The sequence below is a fragment of the Salmo salar genome, chromosome 13, assembly GCF_965601325.2.
Source record: "Salmo salar chromosome 13, fSalSal1, whole genome shotgun sequence".
Lineage (NCBI taxonomy): Eukaryota > Metazoa > Chordata > Actinopteri > Salmoniformes > Salmonidae > Salmo > Salmo salar.
The window spans coordinates 87,872,685-87,897,061 of NC_138303.1; the positions used below are offsets into that span (position 1 = coordinate 87,872,685).

General features: G+C 42.1%; 1 protein-coding gene across 1 annotated transcript in view; it reads right to left on the bottom strand.

Annotated features, from left to right (window-relative positions):
* Nucleotides 1-19,103, bottom strand: part of ophn1 (oligophrenin 1) — a 44,428-nt gene extending 25,325 nt beyond the window's left edge. The window contains exons 1-3 of the mRNA XM_014137514.3: nt 18,588-19,103; nt 5,617-5,712; nt 784-845 (exon numbers count right to left, since the gene is read on the bottom strand). Coding sequence (XP_013992989.2) covers nt 784-845; nt 5,617-5,712; nt 18,588-18,741 — 312 coding nt within the window. The 5' untranslated portion in view covers nt 18,742-19,103. The remainder of the gene's footprint in view (nt 1-783; nt 846-5,616; nt 5,713-18,587) is intronic.
* Between the last annotated feature and the right edge of the window lie 5,274 nt (nt 19,104-24,377).

The window sequence follows — 24,377 nt, forward strand, 5'->3', positions numbered from 1 at the left end:
ATGGAGTGATGCATCTTATGACCTGGCCTCCACAATCACCCGACCTCAACCCAATTGAGATGGTTTGGGATGAGTTGGACCACAGTGAAGGAAAAGCAGTCTACTAGTGTTCAGCATGTGGGAACTCCTTCAAGACTGTTGGAAAAACATTCCAGGTAAAGCTGGTTGAGAGAATGCCAAGAATGTGCAATGCTGTCATCAAGGCAAAGGGTGGCTACTTTGAAGAATCTCAAATATAACATATATTTTGATTTGTTTAACACCTTTTTTGGTTACTACATGATTCCATATGGGTTATTTCATAGTGTTGGTGTCTTCCCTATTATTCTACAATGTAGAAAATAGTCAAAATAAAGAAAAACCCTTGAATGAGTAGGTGTCCAAACATTTCACTGGTACTGTATACTGTGGTCAATTCAACATAATGAACCTTTGGTTTTCAGATGTAAGAAAGTTCTTTAAACCTTTAGATACCTTGACATATCTTGGTTGTAGTGCCATTCAAATGTTTAAATCCACCGTTTCAGTGATAATCCTTATTTTCAGCATCAAATCAATCCTAATCACTACCTTTGAGTTATGAAAAACGCAAAAACAACATACAATCCTGATTAAAGGTCAGATTGGATTACCAAATTCTTATCCCTATATGGAGGATAAGAATCAAATTTTTCTGCCTTAAATCCCAATTCTATCATTTAGTCCTAACCGATTGTCAGTATCCAGTCAGATATCTTTTGAAAAACTGGGCACAGTTCCAGAGAAGTGCTGCTGATAACCCACCAGCATCATCCGGTCATCCTCCACTTCCTGTAGGAGACCAGCAAACTCTTGGAAAGACTCCGCTGTGGACAAAAATAGATACGTTATCCATGTTTAGTGAGATAATTGGGCAAAAATGAAGCTCATGGCACAGGGGAGGATATGAAATCAATACAGGATTGTGTGCCATAACATGTGTGCCATAACATAAGATTGTGTGCCATAAAATGAAAATGTTTCACATGCTAATTCCATGAAGTAAATTACACTGAAACATCAATACAGCTGTTGCTACACAGACTCAATGCTAGGGGGTAAAGTAATAAGGCTGACTACAGCCATATATAGATTAAACTCAAAAACAATATATTTTAAGTCTTTAGGTCTTAAGTCAAAAAAGGACATTTACATGAGCATCTCAAGGCCTACTTCACCCACCAAGGTTTTCCAGCACACAGCTTTGAACCTATATGTTGTTGGACTATTTAAGTGATAATGGCAGAGAAACCAGTGTTGAGGATGGCACGGGTGTTAGGCCCGACACGAAGTCAAGGGCCGACCCAGTCGTTCTAAATGTTCCATTGCCATACTGACTGGCAACGTTCTAGTAACACTTATTTCGATACATCCATAACAATATGTTGATAACCCGTTAGGGCTCCCCAGTGGCGCAGCGATCTAAGGCCCTTCACCTCAGTGCTAGAGGCGTCACTACAGACCCTGGTTCGATTCCAGGCTGTATCACAAACGGCTGTGATTGGGAGTCCGATAGAGCGGTGCCCAATTGGCCCAGCATCGTCCGGGTTAGACCGAGGTAGGCCGTGATTGTAAATAAGAATTTGTCCTTAACTGACTTGCTTAGTTAAATAAAGGTTAAATTAAAATTTAATTTTAAAAAAATAAGCTGATGGGGGCCGATTTCGCCTGGCAAAGAAAATGTGCTCACTCCTCAGGACGTTCAGAGGAGCTAGCCAACAACACAGCTATAGTAACACAATCACGTCAAACAGAAGGAAAGACCGCAAATAAGCTGCGTTTACTTTACCTTCTTTCAATATATATACACGCATACAGTGGGGGAAAAAAGTATTTGATCCCCTGCTGATTTTGTACATTTGCCCACTTACAAAGAAATGATCAGTCTATAATTTTAATAATAGTAGGTTTATTTGAACAGTGAGAGACAGAATAACAAAAAAAAACAGAAAAACACATGTCAAAAATGTTATAAAATGATTTGCATTTTAATGAGGGAAATAAGTATTTGACCCCTCTGCAAAACATGACTTCGTACTTGGTGGCAAAACCCTTGTTGGCAATCAGAGGTCAGACGTTTCTTGAAGTTGGCCACCAAGTTTGCACACATCTCAGGAGGGATTTTGTCCCACTCCTCTTTGCAGATCTTCTCCAAGTCATTAAGGTTGAGGCTGACGTTTGGCAACTCGAACCTTCAGCTCCCTCCACAGATTTTCTATGGGATTAAGGTCTGGAGACTGGCTCGGCCACTCCAGGACCTTAATGTGCTTCTTCTTGAGCCACTCCTTTGTTGCCTTGGCCGTGTGTTTTGGGTCATTGTCATGCTGGAACACCCATCCACGACCCATTTTCAATGCCCTGGCTGAGGGAAGGAGGTTTTCACCCAAGATTTGACGGTACATGGCCCCGTCCATCATCCCTTTGATGCAGTGAAGTTGTCCTGTCCCCTTAGCAGAAAAACACCCCCAAAGCATAATGTTTCCACCTCCATGTTTGACGGTGGAGATGGTGTTCTTGGGGTCATAGGCAGCATTCCTCCTCCTCCAAACACGGCGAGTTGAGTTGATGTCAAAGAGCTCCATTTTGGTCTCATCTGACCACAACACTTTCACCAGTTGTCCTCTGAGTCATTCAGATGTTCATTGGCAAACTTCAGACAGGCATGTATATGTATTCTTGAGCAGGGGGACCTTGCGGGCGCTGCAGGATTTCAGTCCTTCACGGCGTAGTGTGTTACCAACTGTTTTCTTGGTGACTATGGTCCCAGCTGCCTTGAGATCATTGACAAGATCCTCCCGTGTAGTTCTGGGCTGATTCCTCACCGTTCTCATGATCATTGCAACTCCACGAGGTGAGATCTTGCATGGAGCCCCAGGCCAAGGGATATTGAGTTATTTTGTGTTTCTTCCATTTGCAAATAATTGCAACAAATGTTGTCACCTTCTCACCAAGCTGCTTGGCGATGGTCTTGTAGCCCATTCCAGCCTTGTGTAGGTCTACAATCTTGTCCCTGACATCCTTGGAGAGCTCTTTGGTCTTGACCATGGTGGAGAGTTTGGAATCTGATTGATTGCTTCCTTCTGTGGACAGGTGTCTTTTTTACAGGTAACAAGCTGTGGTTAGGAGCACTCCCTTTAAGAGTGTGCTCCTAATCTCAGCTCGTTACCTGTATAAAAGACACCTGGGAGCCAGAAATCTTTCTGGTCAAATACTTATTTCCCTCATTAAAATGCAAATCAATTTATAACATTTTTGACATGCGTTTTTCTGGATATTTTTGTTGTTATTCTGTCTCTCACTGTTCAAATAAACCTACCATTAAAATTATAGACTGATCATTTCTTTGTCAGTGGGCAAATGTACAAAATCAGCAGGGGATCAAATACTTTTCCCGCCCCACTGTACATATACACACAGTTGAAGTCGGAAGTTTACATACACTTACGTTGGAGTCATTAAAACTTGTTTTTCAACCACTCCACAAATGTCTTGTTAACAAACTATAATTTTGGCAAGTCGGTTAGGACATCTACTTTGTGCATGACAAGTAATTTTTCAATTGTTTACAGACAGATTATTTCACTGTATCACAATTCCAGTGGGTCAGAAGTTTACATAGACTAAATTGACTGTGCCTTTAAACAGCTTGGAAAATTCCAGAAAATGATGTCATGGCTTTAGAAGCTTCTGATAGGCTACTTGATAATCATTTTAGTCAATTGGAGGTGTACCCATGGATGTATTTCAAGGCCTACCTTCAAACTCGGTGCTTGACATCATGGGAAAATCAAAAGAAATCATCCAAGACCTAAAGATTTTTTTGTAGCCCTCCACAAGTCTGGTTCATCCTTAGGAGCAATTTCCAAACGCCGTTCATCTGTACAAACAATAGTGCAAAAGTATACACACCATGGGACCACGTAGCCATCATACCGCTCAGGAAGGAGACGCATTCTGTCTCCTGGAGATGAACGTACTTTGGTGCAAAAAGTGCAAATCAATCCCAGAACAGCAAAGGACCTTGTGAAGATGCTGGAAGAAACCGGTACAAAATTATCTATATCCACAGTAAAACGAGTCCTATAGCGACACAACCTGAAAGACCGCTCAGCAAGGAAGAAGCTACTGCTCCAAAACCGACATAAAAAAAACCAGACTACGGTTTGTAACTGCACATGGGGACAAAGATCGTACTTTTTGGAGAAATTTCCTCTGGTCTGATGAAACAAAAATAGAACTGTTTGGCCATAATGACCATAGTTATGTTTGGAGGAAAAGGGGGAGGCTTGCAAGCGGAAGAAAACCATCCCAACCGTGAAGCACAGGGGTGGCAGCATCATGTTGTGGGGTGCTTTGCTGCAGGAGGGACTGGTGCACTTCACAAAATAGATGGCATCATGAGGGGCGAAAATTATGTGGATATATTGAAGCAACATCTCAAGACATCAGTCAGGAAGTTAAAGCTTGGTCGCAAATGGGTCTTCCAAATGGACAATGACCCCAAGCATACTTCCAAAGTTGTGGAAAAATGGCTTCAGGACAACAAAGTCAAGGTATTGGAGTGGCCATCACAAAGCCCTGACCTCAAACCTATATAACATTTGTGAGGAGAACTGAAAAAGCGTGTGCGAACAAGGAGGCCTACAAACCTGACTCAGCTACACCAGTTCTGTCAGGAGGAATGAGCCAAAATTCACCCAACTTATTGTGTGAAGCTTGTGGAAAGGCTACCCGAAACATTTGACCCAAGTTAAACAATTTTAAGGCAATGCTACCAAATACTAATTGAGTGCATGTAAACTTCTGACCCACTGGGAATGTGATGAAAGAAATAAAAGCTGAAATAGATCATTCTCGCTACTATTATTCTGGCATTTCACATTCTTAAAATAAAGTTATTCTAACTGACCTAAGAATGTTTTTTTGCTAAGGTGTATGTAAACTGCAAATTCAACTGTGTGTGTGATATGTCTTTCCATAAAAATGATGCCAGCTAAATCATGATTTCGACTGGCTGAGAAACACGGCCTGTCTGGCTGTCTGTCCCGACACGTTCATTACTATGAGACAGCAGGAGATATAATTTGAATACTGAAACAATGTTGCAAATGTCGGAGAGACAGACAGCAAGCTTCATACAAATCTCCGCTGTTGAAAACTAAAACGTTAGCCTTAAAGAAATGTGAGATAATGTCTACCTGCTTTTTATAGTGGATATCAAGTTTATAAGTTTCTTGACTGGGATGATGAGACAGTGAATTGTGTAGTCAGATGGAACAGAGTAAATGGGCATTTTAATGTCATAGATTTAGCTGGTGGCAATTTGTGGAATGCATTTTTAACCAATCAGCATTAGACCCAACCGTTGTACAATGTCCTTCAAACAATGTGTAGGCAGGTTGCTTCGGATTCACACCATCACAAGCAACCTAATTCATACTCTTCGAGGAGGTGCTCCCACAAGAATGTGATTTTTACTGCATACAAGGTAATGTATTGCATGCTTTCCACCCCACACTAAGACATTATTCCCATATAGTCTTAGGCTGACCATTGAGGTAAGTGTTTGTGTGACATCACATCCCTATATGAACTTACCAATATTAATCTCGTCATCTGTCAGGGAATCACCAATGAAGTCGAACTGGAACACGTTGAGTGTCTGGGAGAACTTATGAACTGCCACAGAATAACCTTAATAAAAACACATACATTGCATATTATCAACACAATCTACATAATTTGGTAACAAATATAGTGGATGTATTAGGACTTTATAAATTAAACTGTGATTGTTATTTTGATTGCCAAATATTGGGCTTAAATGTGTTTGTTAATCCTACAGCTATTGGATGCAGTAATCATGAGCCTATGAACCAGAGTTACACTGTTAGCACTGAGGCAGTGTGCCCTAGTAGGAAGACCACTTAGTGCAGGGTGAGCTGCACAATCAAGTCTAGTTCTTATAAGCTTCACAGTAAAGCATTAAAAACAATCAAGCAACCCAGAAGTGCTAAAAAAAATAAAAATAAAATAAATAGGCTGCATATGTTAATATGGGCTAAGAAACAAGGTCCATGAAGTCAATAACTTGCTTGTAACAGATGACATTCATATTCTTAAACTCACTTAGATAATACAGTGGTAGCAATACATGGTTATAACATTTATCGAAAAGACAGAATTACCAACGGGGGCAGTGTTGCGGTCTATATAAAGAACCACATTCCTGTTAAGCCTAGAGACTTTCTAATGTTAAATACTGTTGAAGTAATATGGCTACAGGCTCATCTACCTCACCTAAAGCCCATTTTTGTGGGAAGCTGTTATAGACCACCAAGTGCTAACAGTCAGTATCAAATTTTATTGGTCACATACACATGGTTAGCAGATGTTATTGCGAGTGTAGCGAAATGCTTATGCTTCTAGTTCCGACAGTGCAGCAATACCTAACATGTAATCTAATAATTCCACAACAACTACCTAATACACAAAAATCTAAGTAAAGGAATGGAATAAGAATATATACATATAAATATATGATTGAGCAATGACAGAGCGGCACAGGCAATATGCAAAAATGGTATAAAATACAGTGTGATAGAGATAGATAGAGATATCCCCACACACACACACACACACACACACACACACACACACACACACACACACATACATAGTAATGTATTGCATACATACAACAATAAAGTGACATTATTAAAGTGACTAGTGATCCATTTATTAAAAATCAGCCAATGACTTCAAGTCTGTATGTAAACAGCAATCTCTGTGTTAGTGATGGCTGTTTAACAGTCTGATGGCCTTGAGATAGACGCCATTTTGTTTCCTACCTTCACCACCTGGAGCGGCCTGTCTGGATAACATATGTGAAATGCTTGATAATGTATGTGACAGAGAAGTATATATTCTGGGTGATTTAAAATATTGACTGAATCTCATCAATAAAAAACTTCAAACTGTAACTAGTGCCTGCAACCTGGTTCAGGTTGTCAGTCAACCTACCAGGGTATTTACAAACAGCACAGGAATTAAATCAACATATATTGATAACATCTTTACTAATGCTGCAGAAATTAGCTTTAAAGCAGTATCCAAATCCATAGTATGTAGTGATTACAATATAATAGCCATATCTAGGAAAACCAAAGTACCAAAGGCTGGGCCTAATAGTGTATAAAGAGGTCATACAAGAAATTTCGTAGTGATTCATATGTTGATGATGTAAAGAATATTTGCTGGTCTGTGGTGTGTAATGGGGAGCAACCAGACACTGCACCTGGAATGCTCCTTTTGCCAGAGTGCATAAAACCCCTCGTGAAGAATTAACACATCGACCAAGAAGGCGGATGGTATTGAACCGGATGTCACGAATGGTTAGAATCTAGGAGACCAGAAAAACATGGAGCGTGGCTGTACGTTGAAATGGTAGGAATTTAAATCTCTAGAGATCAGTACATTGCCGGGTTGCTACGGGCATGTAAAATGGTTCTAGCTCTACATTAGACCAGCGTGACAGACCATGTGAGCTGAAAGGTATGAAATGGTTAGAAACTCTGAAACTCTCTCGAAGAAGACTACACAGGAACATTCAGTGTGCAGCTGTTTAAGTACTTTAGTCTAGTAAACTCGACCGAGAACCACCGGGTGGTACTTTGAAAGTTCCAATCTAACGAACACTTCCTCTGGAAGAGCTGTTCGAACAGACACTCCGAGACAGAGAAGCTACAGCTGCAAAGGACATGGTGACCTCTGGTGGACAACCAGAAACTTTGTCGAATTACTCCCCATAGATGGATCGGGTGTTTTCAACAGAAACAGCAAAGCCATACACACGTAAATATGTACATTGCAATTTTTTCGAATGAGCGGCCATTCATATGCAAAGTATTTTCATTACCATGAGCATAGTTATCAGCTGTATGTACGATAGTGGAAGTCCTTTGTCTCTCCCTTTCCCTCTCTTTTGAATCTGACATTTTGTGTAACAAGCAGTCATCTCGGTTTAGTCCACTAGGGACTTTTCATTGCATTGTGTAGTAATCAATGTGTAAGCTATCTTGTGTGATTTTTTTGTTAGTAAATAAATAAGCCAATTTGTATATTGCTGATTCATAATTTATGCTAGGGTTCGTGCAGTTATCCAAGAGTTTTGCGACATTCAGAATGAGACTGATAAGGTAAATAAGAATGAATTGACTGTGACTGATGTAAGATATATTTATATCTTTACAGTTTAGTCGGGAGATAGTAACTCGTTAAATAACTTTTCCTGTGGTGCCCCAGATTACTACTTATTTGTTATATGATTAATTTAATTGTGTAATAATTGAATGTGGTATGTCACAATCAAACACAATGATTGTCACGACAGCAAGTTGAAGTGACTAAACTGCTTGGAGTTACCCTGGATTGGTCAAAACATATTGATAAAACAGTAGCTAAGATGGGGAGATGTCTGTCCATAATAAAGCGGTAGTGTGCATTCTTAACACTATCAACAAGGCAGGTCCTACAGGCCCTTGTTTGGTCGCACCTGGACTACTGTTCAGTAGTGTGGTCAGGTGCCACAAAGAGGGACTTGGGAAAATTGCAGTTGGCTCAGAACAGGGCAGCACAGCTGGCCATTAAAAGTACAAGGAGAGCTAACATTAATGACATGCATGTCAATCTCTCATGGCTCAAAGTAGAAGAGAGATTGACATCATCATTATTCGTTTTCGTAAGAGGTGTGAAGGGACCGAGCTGAAGGGACCGAGCTGTCTGTTTAAAATATCCATGCACACCCCACAAGACATGCCACCAGAGGTCTCTTTACAGTCACCAAGTCCAGAACAGACTATGGGAGGAGCACGGTACTACATAGAGCCATGACTATATGGAACTCTATTCCACAACAGGTAACTGACGCAGTAAGTAAAGTAAATATACAACTTATGCAGTAAGTAAATATACGCAGTAAGTAAATATACAACTTATGGAACAGTGGGAACTGTGAAGTAACAAACGTAGGCACAGACACCGGCACAGACACATGCATACACACGATAACATGCACACTGTACTGTATGGATTTTGTCTGGTAGATATGTGGTAGTGGAGTATGGGCCTGAGGGCACACAATGTGTTGTGAATTCTGTAATTTATGTATTGTAATGTTTAAAAAAAAATTTATAGCTGCCTTAATTTTGCTGGACCCCAGGAAGAGTCGCTGCTGCCAGGGATCCATAATAAATACAAGTATCGTGTAACGTGGCAAGGAAACAAAGAACGAAGTGGATTTAACTTTTTTAGGAAAACAGTTCTGATGTTGGAAACAAATATCCTTATGTTGTCATCAAGTCACAATGCTTTAGGACCAAAGCGTTTGTCTACTTCATGTTTTCATTTGGTTTGCTAACCAATTGGCTAGGTGTCAAGATCAAGCTTCTTAGTTAGAGCAGAGACATTCAATCCCCTCCTGGATCAAGAGCCCTGTTGCCTAAATGGTTTATTTTTTATAGCGCTCCTTGTGTGCACATTCGGATATACCGTATGGTATAGCAAAGGTATGACAATCTGGATACGTAATCGTCCGAAGTGGTTTCAACAGGCTCTTCCGTTGCGACGCCGCCGAAGGCCCATCTGCTAGCCCCGGCCCGCAAGCTGTCTGAATCGCTGTGTCTCCAGCTCGCCATAAAGCCTTTTTGAAATCTGACACGGCGGCTGGATTAACAAGTTAAGCTTTATTTGATGTATAACACTTGTATTTTCATGAATGTTAAATATTAATATTTCTGTAATTTGAATTTCGTGTTCTGCAATTTCACCGGATGTTGTCAAGGTGTGCCGCTAGCGGGACGCCTAGCCATAACAGGTTTTAACCTTTATTTAACTAGGCAAGTCAGTTAAGAACAAATTCTTATTTACAATGACGGCCTACACAAAGCTCCACAGATACATAGAATATCTGCTTTGAGAAGTCTATGTTCTCTCTCTCTCTTCTCTAGCTTTATTTTGATGTATTACACTTGTGATTTTATGAAAGTTAAATATTTATAATACTGTAGTTTCAATTCCGCGCTCTGCAATTTCACCGGATATTGGCCAGGTGGGATGCTACCGTCCTACCTGCCCATAAGAAGTTAACTTCTGTAACCGTAAAAGCCTTGGTTTCATGCATGTTAACACCAGAAGCCTCCTCCATAAGTTTGTTTTATTCACTGCTTTAGCATACTCCGCCAACCCTGATGTCCTAACCATGTCTGAATCCTGGCTTAGGAAGGCCACCAAAAATGCAGACATTTCCACAAAAGTCCCCAACTACAACATTTTCCAACAAGATAGAACTGCCAAAAGGGGCAGAGTTGCAATCTACTGCAGAGATAGCCTGCAGAGTTCTGTCATACTATCCAGGTCTGTGCCCAAACAATTAGAGATTCTACTTTTAAAAATCCACCTTTCCAGAAACAAGTCTCTCACTGTTGCCGCTTGTTATAGACCCCCCCCCTCAGCCCCCAGCTGAGCACTGGACACCATATGTGAATTGATTGCCCCCCATCTATCTTCAGAGCTCGTACTGTTAGGTGACCTAAACTGGGACATGCTTAACACCCCAGCCGTCCTACTAGATGCCCTCAATCTCACACAAATGATCAAGGAACCTACCAGGTACAACCCTAAATCCGTAACCATGGGCACCCTCTTAGATATCATCCTGACCAACTTGCCCTCTAAATACACCTCTGCTGTCTTCAACCAGGATCTCAGCAATCACTGCCTCATTGCCTGCGTCCATAATGGATCCGTGGTCAAACGACCACCCATCACTGTCAAACGCTCCCTAAAACACTTCAGCGAGCAGGCCTTTCTAAACGACCTGGCCCGGGTATCCTGGAAGGATATTGACCTCATCCCGTCAGTAGAGGATGCCTGGTTGCTCTTTAAAAGTGCTTTCCTCACCATCTTAAATAAGCATGCCCCATTCAACAACATTGAGAACTAAGAACAGATATAGCCCTTGGATCACCCCAGCCTTGACTGACCTTGACCAGCACAAAAACATCCTGTGGCGTTCTGCATTAGCATCGAATAGCCCCCGCGATATGCAACTTTTCAGGGAAGTCAGGAACCAATATACACAGTCAGTTAGGAAAGCTAAGGCTAGCTTTTTCAAACAGAAATTTGCATCCTGTAGCACTAATTCCAAAAAATGTTGGGACACTGAAGTCCATGGAGAATAAGTGCACCTCCAAGCTGCCCACTGCACTGAGGCTAGGAAAATCTTAGCCTTCCCTGTAGCTCAGTTGGTAGAGCATGGTGTTTGCAACGCCAGGGTTGTGGGTTCGATTCCCACGGGGGGCCAGCACAGAAAAAAATGTAAGTCGCTCTGGATAAGAGCGTCTGCTAAATGACTAAAATGTAACACTGTCACCAGCTGGCCATGCTTTCCACCTGGCTCCCGCTACCCCGGCCAACAGCTCTGCACCCCCTGCATCAACTTGCCCAAGCCCCCGCCCACTTCTCCTTCACCCAAATCCAGACAGCTGATGTACTGAAAGAGCTGCAAAATCTGGATCCCTACAAATCAGCTGGGCTAGATAATCTGGACCCTCTCTTTCTAAAATTATCTGCTGAAATTGTTGCAACCCCTATTACTAGCCTGTTCAACCTCTTTCGTATTGTCTGAGATCCCCAAAGATTGGAAAGCTGCAGCGAACATCCCCCTCTTCAAAGGGGGAAACACTCTAGTCGCAAACCGTTATAGACCTATATCCGTCCTGCCCTGCCTTTCTAAAATCTTCGAAAGCCAAGTTAACAAACAGATCACCGACCATTTCGAATCCCACCGTACCTTCTCCACTATGCAATCTGGTTTCCGAGCTGGTCATGGGTGCACCTCAGCCACGCTCAAGGTCCTAAACGATATAACCGCCATCGATAAAAGACAGTACTGTGCAGCCGTCTTCATCGACCTGGCCAAGGCTTTCGACTCTGTCAATCACCGCATTCTTATCTGCAGACTCAATAGCCTTGGTTTCTCAAATGACTGCCTCGCCTGGTTCACCAACTACTTTTCAGACAGAGTTCAGTGTGTCAAATCGGAGGGCCTGTTGTCCGGACCTCTAGCAGTCTATGGGGGTGCCACAGGGCTAAATTCTCGGGCCGATTCTCTCTGTATATATCAATGTCGTCGCTCTTGCTGCTGGTGATTCTCTTATCCACCTCTACGCAGACGACATCATTCTGTATATATCTGGCCCTTCTTTGGACACTGTGTTAAACCTCCAAAACGAGCTTCAATACCATACAACACTCCTTCCGTGGCCTACAACTGCTCTTAAATGCTAGTAAAACTAAATACATGCTCTTCAACCGATTGCTGCCCACACCCACCCGCCCGACTAGCATCACTACTCTGGACAGTTCTGACTTAGAATATGTGGACAACTACAAATACCTAGGTGCCTGGTTAGACTGTAAACTCTCCGTCCAGAGTCACATTAAGCATCTCCAATCCAAAATGCAACAAAGCATCCTTCACTCATGCTGCCAAACATACCCTCATAAAACTGACCATCCTACCGATCCTCAACTTCGGCGATGTCATCTACAAAACAGCCTCCAACACTCTACTCAACAAATTGGTTGCAGTCTATCACAGTGCCATCTGTTTTGTCACCAAAGCCCCATATACTACCCACCACTGCGACCTGTATGCTCTCGTTGGCTGGCCCTCGCTTCATATTTGTCGCCAAACCCACTGGATCCAGGTCATCTATACATCTTTGCTAGGTAAAGCCCCGCCTTATCTCAGCTCACTGGTCACCATAGCAACACCCACCATAGCACATGCTCCAGCAGGTACATTTCACTGGTCATCCCCAAAGCCAACACCTCGTTTGGCTGCCTTTCCTTCCAGTTCTCAGCTGCCAATGACTGGAACGAATTGCAAAAATCTCTGAAGCTGGAGTCATATCTCCCTCTCTAACTTTAAGCGTCAGCTGTCAGAACAGCATTCATTTTTAGGCGAAATTAGGCGCGATTTTACCTGGCATAGAAAAATTGCTCACTCGTCAGGACACTCGTTGTTCAGAGGAGCTAGCCAACACAGCTAACACAATCACTTCAAAATAAAGCTGGAAAGACTGCAAACTAGCTGCACTTAATTTAGTTAGACTTTTTTTTTTTTTTAAATGTACATTTCTTTGTATAGATCATAAAAATGATGCCAGCTGATTCATGATTTCGACTGGCTGAGAAACGTTGCCTGCGCGCGTCTCGTCCCAACACGTTCATTACTATGGAACCGCTAGAGATCGAATTTGAATACTGAAACAATGTTGCCCTCTGTCTCTCCGACATTTGCAAGGTTTATACAAATATCCGCTGTTGAAAACAAATGTTAGTCTAAAAGAAATGTGAGATAATGTCTAGATGCTTTTTATAGTGGAGAGCAAGTTTAGAAATTGCTTGGCTGGGCTGGTGAGACAGTGGATCGCGCAGTCAGATTAAACAGAGTAAATAAGCATTTTAATGTCATAGATTTAGCCGGTGGTAACTTGTGGAATAGACACCAGCTGGAATGCTGTTACCCAATCAGCCTTCAAGATTAGACCCACCCATTGTATAATATACAGATAAATAAGACATGGACATGCTAATGGCTAGAATGGTTCTTCAGGTTGGGGCATAGATCAACAAGGTAAAACACTACAAGAGCTGTGGGCAAACTCAGCTCTAGGTTCAGCCTACTTCGCTGGACCCAGAATTAGGAACGTTGCTACACTGCTTAATTGCCGACTCCTGCTCTGCTGCCAAATACATTCTTAAATTACATCAGAAGAGGCGTGTCAAATTCCTTTCACCTCAGAGGTGTGCCAATGAGGAGGCCCAAGATAGACAGACTAGTGAAACCGGTATGAAATAGCTGGCTAGTTAGCGGTGCGCGCTAGAAACATTTGAAATCGGTGAAGTCACTCGCTCTTAGTCCTTGAAGTAGTTGTTTCCCCTGCTCTGCAAGGACCGGGGCTTTGTGGAGCAATAGGTAACAGTCCTTCAACGGTGACTGTTGTTGATGTGTGCAGAGGGTCCCTGGTTCAAGCCCAGGTTGGGGAGAGGAGAGGGACAGAAGCAATACTGTTACACAGGGCTGCAGTGGAGCAGGTCGAGATCTTCAAGTTCCACTGAGTCCAAATCACTAAAGACTTAAAATGGTCCAAACACACACTCTACATGTGCATGGTCCTGAAGAAGGTGTGACAGGGCCTCTTCCCCCTCAGGAGGTTGAAATAGTTTGGCATGGGCCCTGAAAGTTCTACAGCTGTACCATAGAGCATCTTGACTGGCTGCATCACTGCCTAGTATGGCAACAGCACTGCCCTCGATCGCATAGCACTACAGAGGGTGGTGTGGACAGCTCCCTGCCATCCAGGACACCTATATCAGGTGGTATGGAAAGAAAGCCCGGAAAATCGTTAGTCTATGGCTTGGCTGGTTGGAGTCTATTCTCTCTGCTTCCACACGGCAAGCGGTACTGGTGCATCAAGTCTGACACCAACAGGCTCTTGAACAGCTTCTATCCCAAGGAATAAGACCGATAAATAGCCAACAAAATAAAACAAATTGTATTTGTCACACGCGCCGAATACAGATGTAGACCTTACCGTGAAATGCTTACTTAACCAACAATGCAGTTGAAGAAATAGAGTTAAAATATTTACTAAATAAACTAAAGTAAAAAAATATATATCTAAATCAAAAAGTAACAATACATTTACATAACAATAATGAGGCTATATACAGGGGGTACCGGTACCGAGTCAATGTGCGGGGGCACAGGTTAGTCGGGGTAATTTGTAAAGTGACTATGCATAGTTAATAAACAGAGAGTAGCAGCAGTGTAAAAACAAAGGCGTGTGTGTGTGTGTGTGTGTGTGGGGGGGGGGGGGGCATTGATTAGTTTAGTTGTCCAGCAGTCTTTTGGCTTGGAGGTAGAAGCTATTAAGGAGCCTTTTGGTCCTAGACTTTCCGCTCCGGTACCGCTTGCCGTGCAGTAGCAGAGAGAACAGTCTGACTTGGGTGACTGAATAACTACACGGACTGAGTTAACCTTGTATCTTTATTGACCTTTTGTTTTTGCACTGTCTCTATGCACACTCACAGGGCCCTACACACTCACTCCATCCTCTGCTTACTCACACATAATAAGCACATACATTTATACCGACTCTACACACACCCACATACAAGCTGCTGCTACTCTGTGTATCTTATATCCTGTTGCCTAGTCAACCCTATACATATCTACCTCTATCACTCCAGTATCCCTGCACATTGTAAATATGGAATTGGAACTGACCCTGTATATACTAAAGTATGCGCACACTTGTGTTCTTCATATTTCTCATGTTTTTCTTGTATTACATTGTTATTGATTATTACATTGTTAGATTGAGTTAGCAAGAAAGGCATTTCACTGTACTTGCGCATGTGACAAGAAAAACTTGAAATAATAACCCATCCTTTCAGTCAAAGGAAAAGCTATTATTAGGGTTTTTCATTTTTTATAAAGTCCACCTCCTCCTGAGTTTTACACAACACTGAGTGTATAAAACATTAAGTACACCTTACTAATATGGAGTTGCACCCTCTTTTGCCCTCAGAACAGGCTCAATTCAGCAGCGCATGGACTCTACTACGCATCGAAAGCATTCCACAGGGATGCTGACCCAATGCTTCCCACAGTTGTGTCAAGTTGGCTGGATGTCCTTTGGGTGGTGGACCATTCTTGATACACACAAGAAACATGAAACATGTTGAGCATGAAAAACCCAGCAGCGTTGCAGTTCTTGACACACTAAAACCAGTGCACCTGGCACCTACTACCATACCCTGTTCAAAAGGCACTTAAATATTTTGTCTTGCCATTCACCCTCTGAATGGCACACATACACAATCCATGTCTCAAGGCTTAAAATCCTTTAACCTGTCTCCTCCCCTTCATCGACACTGATTGAACTGGATATAAGAGGTGACATCAATAATGGATCATAGCTTTCAGCTGGATTCACCTGGTCAGTCTGTCATCGAAAGAGCAGTAGGGCTGGGAATTGCCAGGGACCTCACGATACGACATTATCACAATACTTACGTGCAGGTACAATATATATTGCGATCCTATACTGCGATTTGACGTTCCAAACATATTGCTCAGTATGTGTCTGCTGCAGAGATACAAGAAAGCATGAGAAAACAAGTTTTGATCAGTCAGGTAAACAAAAGTGCTGAAAACATATTGGCTCACTATTTAAAAAGAAGCTGGAGAACAAGCTATAGGATGAAAAATACTGTTTTTACTCAGGTACAGCAGACTAACGCTAGCAAACGCCACACACAGTACCTACATATATCATTAACTCCACTTCAAAAAAATATGATAAATATTTTCAGGATGGTAAAACACTTTCAGTGTAAACTTCAATGACTAAAACCAGATATAAAGTATAAAGAAAAGATAATGGAGCAATTTATTGGAGCCCCCACTGACTTTGCTATAATGTTTTAGTCACTCAAACATAAGAACACGGCACAAGCCATTGCAACATTTGTGGAATTGCAGGAAATTAGCTTTAACAATAATAATTTAAAAAAAGTCTTTGCCCCATGGCAAAATTTGTAAAATTGCAGCTTTAAAACAGCAACATTATGTCTCAGCAGCCAAGAGGGTCTCTAAAATGTATGGTCGGAGAGTATGCCATTGGCCACGCCCACTACCACCCCCCCCCCCACCACACTAACTTTACTACCGCTGCTAAAGAAATCCTAGGGGACTCACTGTGGACTTGTTTGCACCCCCAGATGGGTGTTGTTAGGCCTATGACTTATGATAACTCAGTATATCATGGGGGGGAACTCTTATTTCAGACCAATCCCTTGTACCTCGACAATGAACACTCTTCAAGTGATCCCCCAGTTATCACCAAGACTGAATAAGTGACATATCCCCTACTCAGCACTTCATCTCTCTTTACAATGGCAGTTTCTGTTTTCAAGATAAAAAGCTTGACATTGGTGAATTGGGCTACGGAATGGAATCTTGGTGGGTCAAACAATGCAAATACTGTTCCAGTCATTTGGTCCTATACCAAGAGGCAGTGGTACTCATGGAGAATGTCCAAGAGCTGACGTTTGGGATTAGCACAGTGGTACTTCGGTGAAATACTGAAGTTAGCCTTCAATAGCTTAAGTAAGATCAACTCCAACAGTGCAAAAGGCATCAACCAAGTTTTTGTAAACACAAGGGCAAACACACTGGTCAGCATACATTATTTGGTTGATGAGTTGTACATTTTTGCTTCCTTGAGACCTGCAAAGGCAGCATTCTCGCTTTTTATGTAGAGTAGAATATCATATGGCAGTGGTTTTGGTGGAGAGAAAACAGGAAGGAAAAGAGACAGGACCATGGCATGGATAATAAACGCAGAGCACGACAACATTGACAAAAACATGGTTATAACGTATGCTACAAGTTCATCTTGTGTATAATAAGGAATCACTAAGGGCTTCCATTGTTTACTTATGCTTGTTTAGCACGTGGTTTGGGTGTGGTTATAGACTGTGCTGCAAACATCAAATCATATTTTTCTATGATTTAAACATTTATGCCTACCTACATAAGGCCTCTAAATGATTCCTGATCTTGACTCCATAGGCTATCCACCATCAGTGCTCTGTGGATTTGGACTGACTTTATGAAGCATAGTATAGAAGGTGCATGAGTCACATGTGGGGCGGCAGGTAGCCTAGTGGTTAGAGCATTGGACTACTAACCGAAAGGTTGCAAGATCGAATGCCCGAGTTGACAAGGTAAAAATCTGTCATTCTGCCCCTGAACAAGGCAGTTAACCCACTGTTCCTAGGCCGTCATTGAAAATAAGAATTTGTTCTTATCTGACATGCCTAGTTAAATAAAAGGCAAACATGCACAAGTCAGCATGGAATGAGTCATACCAGGGTTCAGAGTTCATTTACAATGTAGCTTTAAGTTGTCTATCAGGTCATGTTTTTGACATCTTAAGTCGGTTACATAAAGAATAGTCTGCTGTCACAGCCCACTGCCATCCACTCATTTCTTATCAAGAAAAGTTCAATGTTAGGCTGATAAATCGGTTGAAATTGTGTTCTCGTAATTCAGCTGCTAATCAAATGATGAACTTGTGGTTGAAGTGCATTCACACATGTATTTTTACAGGAATCCATCAGGACAACAGATGCAAGGAGTCAGATGGGTTTAATTTGGAGAGGGCCAGCCCTCTCCCCTTTTCACACCACTGCACAGTGTGCATCTTTCAAATTGGCTAGAGTAGATTCTTTCCATCTGTCAGGCTCTGCTTCACCATATCTAATCAGATTATCTAGTGGTCAAGTGAAAGCATCAGGCAGGCTTTGTTTTTGGAAACAATTGCCCAACAATGAGGTTCCTCTCCTACAAACAGTGTGTAGGCTGTCTCGTGAGCCACAAACAGCCTATAAAGTAATACATTAAAAAGGGGAGAAAGACAGAAGCTTACCCTTGATTGCATTGATTACACTGTTGCCATCTTTGATTACATCTTTGAGAAATTTGCTTGTTCTTTCCAATTCTAATTCATAGCATTTTAGTCTTTCTCTAAAATCCGGACTATCCCCATAGCAGTCGCTGAACTCAAGCGGAGGATGCCCCATTACTTATTTGTAGAATGTTGTGCAGCAGCCTAGATGTTGGAATGAGAAATCTTCGGATTAAAACAACATATTGCAGAACATTGATCAATTTTCCAGGTTGAGATTTGGTTAGCCCGCTCCTCCAAAAATGAATGCAGTCGAACCGGACCCGTGAAACGCAGTAATTCTTGATGAGAGATTCTTGAAGCATTCATTCATCAAGTAAACAATGTTAGGTGATTTTTGTTATAAAGTATCTTCGAGTATATCTGGGTCCCGTTTTTTACATCTCATAAAGGTTTTTTCCTTGGGATACTTTTTCCTTTTTGCGGGGGTTAAAATAGTGACTTGCGAAAAGCGGCTTGGCCAAGCACATCCTCCTTTCACACCCATAGTAGAATTCTTAAAGGGACAGCTACACAAAAATATTTTCCATATGCACGATTTTGATGATATAAAATTGGAGATGTGTTAATACATTGTGATATTTGACTGCCTTTGTCTATTCATTTGTGTTTACTTCGTGTCAACTTGACAAGGCAAGACAATATACTTTGTTTGTTCTCTGAACCACTCTTGAACAGTGCAACGGCATAGTCAAATGTTCCATAATTTGCTAATATGCTGTGTTCATAAATGGTAAAAATATACGACTGGGAAAAATCCAACTGGTAATTAGTAACTAGTGGGAAACTCCTCTATCATCCCTGAGCTCCAACTTCTCCCACATGCTGACCTCCCCTAATAAGGATATTACCTCTATAACAGCATTTTCCACAGTTAAATCCAACAACAAAACATTATTTATAAAACGCAATCTATTAATATAGATTTTGAACATATCATTTGTCTAAAAGCATGGTAGCTGTACCTTTAGTGTATCGTTGATGAAGCTTGTTAGCCATTAGCCAATCAGCATTTCTCAACAAGTTCAAAGCAAGTAAATGCTTACAACTGGTATTTGCGAGTTCACAACTAGTAATTACCAATTGGCTATGAACGCAGCATTATTATTAACTGCTGCTGTAAACACATTTTCTATAAAAATGTCTATACACACCAGCATATACATAAATATTTATATTCCAGACTCTAACATTGCTCGTTCAAAATTTTCTACATTTCTAAATTCCTTTATTTTCATTTTTGGGATTTGCGTGTATAGTATTGTTAGGTATTACTGCATTGTTGGAGCTAGGAACATAAGCAGTTCGCTACACTCACGATAACATTTGCAAAATATATGTACGCAACCAAATCAAATTTGATTTGATATTGAACAGGCAAAAGCGGTGAGGGAGGAGTACCCTTTTCAAATCGAACAGTAATCTCTGCTGCTTGGTCATGTTGTCAACAAGGCAGCATGGCATCATCCAGAAACATACAACATATCTTTTCCATAAAATATATGTTTGAATTTTCTAAATATACTGAACAAAAATATAAATGCAACATGCAACAATTTGTAAGATAATTTTTATTTATTTGTTTATTTAACTTTTTTTTAGCTAGGCAAGTCAGTTATGAACAAATTCTTATTTACAATGACGGCCTACCCCGGCCAAATCCGGATGACACAGGGTCAATTGCTCGCCGCCCTATGGGACAGCCGGATGTGATACAGCCTGGAATCAAAGCAGGGACTGTAGTGACGCCTCTTGCACTGAGATGCAGTGACTTACACCGCTGCGCCACTCGGGAGCCAAGTTATGGTTACAGTTCATATAAGGAAATCAGTCAATTGAAATGAATTCATTAGCCCTATTCTATGGATTTCACATGACTGGGCAGGGATGCAGGCATGGGTGGGCCTAGGAGGGCATATGCAGACAGGCCCACCCACTGGGGAGTCAGGCCCAGCCAATCAGAATGAGTTTTTCCCAACAAAATGACTTTATTACAGACAGAAATACTCCTTATCAAAAGCAATCACTTTTGCATGTGAAAACACAGAATCTTACTCATTACTCCATGTGTTTAATTACGTCACTTTTTTTTTGGAGCCGACTTCACCATGGGCTTTGAACGGGGCACCTGGCTCATGCCTGGGATGCAGCCCTGTTCCAAAAAGAATGCTATCAACTTTCACTTGGTGCAAAACACGCCTATCCGGGCACCCGGGGCCAGATTAATCGAATCCCCTTATAATAAACTGGGTAGTTTGGGTCCTGGATGCTGATTGGCTGAAAGCCAAGGTATAATATCAAACAATACCATGGGTATTATGCAAAATTACTTGTTTACAGTTCTAATTATGTTGGTAAACAGTTTATAATAGCAATAAGGCACCTTTGGGGGTTTGTGGTATATTTCCAATAATATACCATGGCTAAGGGCTGTATCCAGGAACTCAGCATTGCTTTGTGCATAAGAACAGCCCTTATCCTTGGTATATTGGCCAAAAAACCACACCTCCTCGGGCCTTATTGCTCAATTATATAGCTCAGTGATTATTTGCATCAGTCACCGTTTATACTAGTATTGCATCCTAACCGTAATGTATTCCTTTTGAATAAGTGCTAATCTTAGAAATTCTCAAAACATCTTAGTAATTCTAAAACATAAACATTTGTCTACTTTGTCTAGTTTGTCAGCTTTTTTTCTCTCCAGCCTGTAACTCCAGCCTGTAACTTTGGTTATTAATGATGCATAACCAAATGAGAAGGTGATATTTACCACTAACCTTGTCCACAGGCTAATGCACACAGGACTCCCTAAAAACACATAACTTCAATACAAGTAACTTTTCATAGGAGAGGAGGTTAGGAGAGCATTTTCACTAAGCCTAACCCTTTTCGTAATCTTAACCTAATTCTCCTAACCTGCTATGAAAAAATTGTAGCTGTATCAAAGTGGCGTGTTTTTTCAGAATCTCTATTGTGAACAGCACATATACTGTAAGCCTGGTACATCAACGATTCCAAGGTGGCCTTAGTGGGAGTGACCATACTAAGTAAAGTATTTGTGCTTGTGGTGTGCTAGCGTACAGGTAGGGTTAGGGGGAAGTTGTTGTGGGAGAAGATTGGTTGGTAGATTAAGCCAAATATGCCTATGCGCCGGGAGTTTCTCTCAGTCTTTTTTTACCCATCCACCACCTTCGGAGGACTCATCTTTTTTGGTTTTACAACTTTTCTGCGACATATACATACATTTTACATATACATTTTACGTACATGGTACTTTTATATACAGCAATCACATAACAATAATACATTGCTTCTCTCAGTCTTTCTGTATTAGCAAGTTCGACGTGTTGGTACAACAGACTTCATGAATTAAAAAGGAAAAGCTGAAATGTCTTGAGTCAATATGTATCCAACCCCTTTGTTATGGCAAGCATAATAAGTTCAGGAGTAAACATTTCCTGAACAAGTCACATAATGAGTTGCATGGACTCACTCTGAAATCAAATCAAATCAAATTGTATTAGTCACATGTGCCAAATACAACCTTACAGTGAAATGCTAACTTACGAGCCCCTAACCAACAGTGCAGTTTCAAAAAATACGGATAAGAATAAGAGATAAAAGTAACAAGTAATTAAAGAGCAGCAGTAAAAAAATAACAATATATACGGGGGGGTGCCGGTACAGAGTTAATGTGCGGGGGCACCGGTTAGTTGAGGTAGTATGTACATGTAGGTAGAGTTATTAAAGTGACTATGCATAGATAACAACAGAGAGTGGCAGTGGTGTGGAGGGGGGGGGGGGAGTCATTTGACTAGATGTTCAGGAGTCTTATGGCTTGGGGGTAGAAGCTGTTTAAAAGCCTCTTGGACTTAGACTTGGTGCTCCGGTACTGCTTGCCATGTGGTAGCAGAGAAAACAGTCTTTGACTCGGGTGGCTGGAGTATTTGACAATTCTTAGGGCCTTCCTCTGACACCGCCTGGTATAGAGGTCCTGGATGGTAGGAAGCTTGGCCCCAGTGATGTACTGGGCCATTTGCACTACCCTCTGTAGTGCCTTGCGGTCGGAGGCCGAGTAGTTGCCATACCAGGCAGTGATGCAACCAGTCAGGATGCTCTCGATGGTGCAGCTGTAGAACCTTTTGAGGATCTGAGGAACCATGCCAAATCTTTTCAGTCTCCTGAGGGAGAATAGGTTTTGTCGAGCCCGCTTCACGACTGTCATGGTGTGCTTGGACCCTGTTAGTTTGTTGGTGATGTGGACACCAAGGAATTTGAAGTTCTCAACCTGCTCCACTGCAGCCCCGTCGATGAGAATGGGGGCATGCTCGGTCCTCTTTTTCCTGTAGTCCACAATCATCTCCTTTGTCTTGATCACATTGAGGGAGAGGTTGTTGACCTGGCACCACATGGCCAGGTCTCTGACCTCCTCCCTATAGGCTGTGTCGTTGTTGTTGGTGATCAGGGCTACCACTGTTGTGTCGTCGGCAAATTTAATGATGGTGTTGGAGTCGTGCCTGGCCGTGCAGTCATGAGTGAACAGTGAATACAGGTGGGGGCTGAGCATGCACCCATGAGTGGTCCCAGTGTTGAGGATCAGCGTGGCGGATGTGTCGTTACCTACCCTTACTACCTGGAGGCGGCCCGTCAGGAAGTCCAGGATCCAGTTGTAGAGGGAGGTGTTTAGTTCCAGGGTCCTTAGCTTATTGATGAGCCTTGAGGGCACCATGGTAGTCAATGAATAGCAATCTCACATACAGTAGGTTTTCCTTTTGTCCAGGTGGGAAAGGGCAGTGTTGAGTGCAATAGAGACGGCTTCATCTGTGGATCTGTTGGGGCGGTATGCAAATTGGAGTGGGTCTGGGGTTTCTGGGATGATGATTTTGATGTGAACCATGACCAGACTTTCAAAGCACTTCATGGCTACAGATGTGATTGCTACGGGTCGGTAGTTATTTAGGCAGGTTACCTTAGTGTTCTTGGGCACAGGGACTATGGTGGTCTGCTTAAAATGTTGGTATTACAGACTCGGACAGGAAGAGGTTGAAAATGTCAGTGAAGACACTTGCTAGTTGGTCAGCGCATGCTCGCAGTACATGTCCTGGTAATCCGTCTGGCCCTGCGGCCTTGTGAATGTTGACCTGTTTAAAGGTCTTACTCACATCGGCTGCGGAGAGCGTGATCACACAGTCTTCTGGTACAGCTGGTGCTCTCATGCATGTTTCAGTGTTATTTGCCTCGAAGCGAGCATAGAAGTAGTTTAGCTCATCCGGTAGGCTCGTGTCACTGGGCAGCTCTCGGCTCTGATTCCCTTTGTAGTCTGTAATGGTTTGCAGGCCCTGCCACATCCAAAGAGCGTCAGAGCCGGTGTAGAACGACTCGATCTTAGTCCCGTATTGACGCTTTGCCTGTTTAATGGTTCGTCGGAGGGCATAGCGGGATTTCCTATAAGCTTCCGGGTTAAGAGTCCCGCTCCTTGAAAGCGGCAGCTCTAGCCTTTAGCTCCGTGTGGATTCTGCCTGTAATCCATGGCTTCTGGTTGGGGTATGTACGTACGGTCACTGTGGGGACGACGTCATCGATGCACTTATTGATGAAGCCAATGACAGGAATCCCTCAACATATTCCAGTCTGTGCCAGCAAAACAGCCCTGTAGTTTAGCATCTGCTTCATCTGATCACTGTTTTATTGATCTAGTTGCTGGTGCTTCCTGCTTACATTTTTGCTTGTAAGCAGGAATCAGGAGGATGG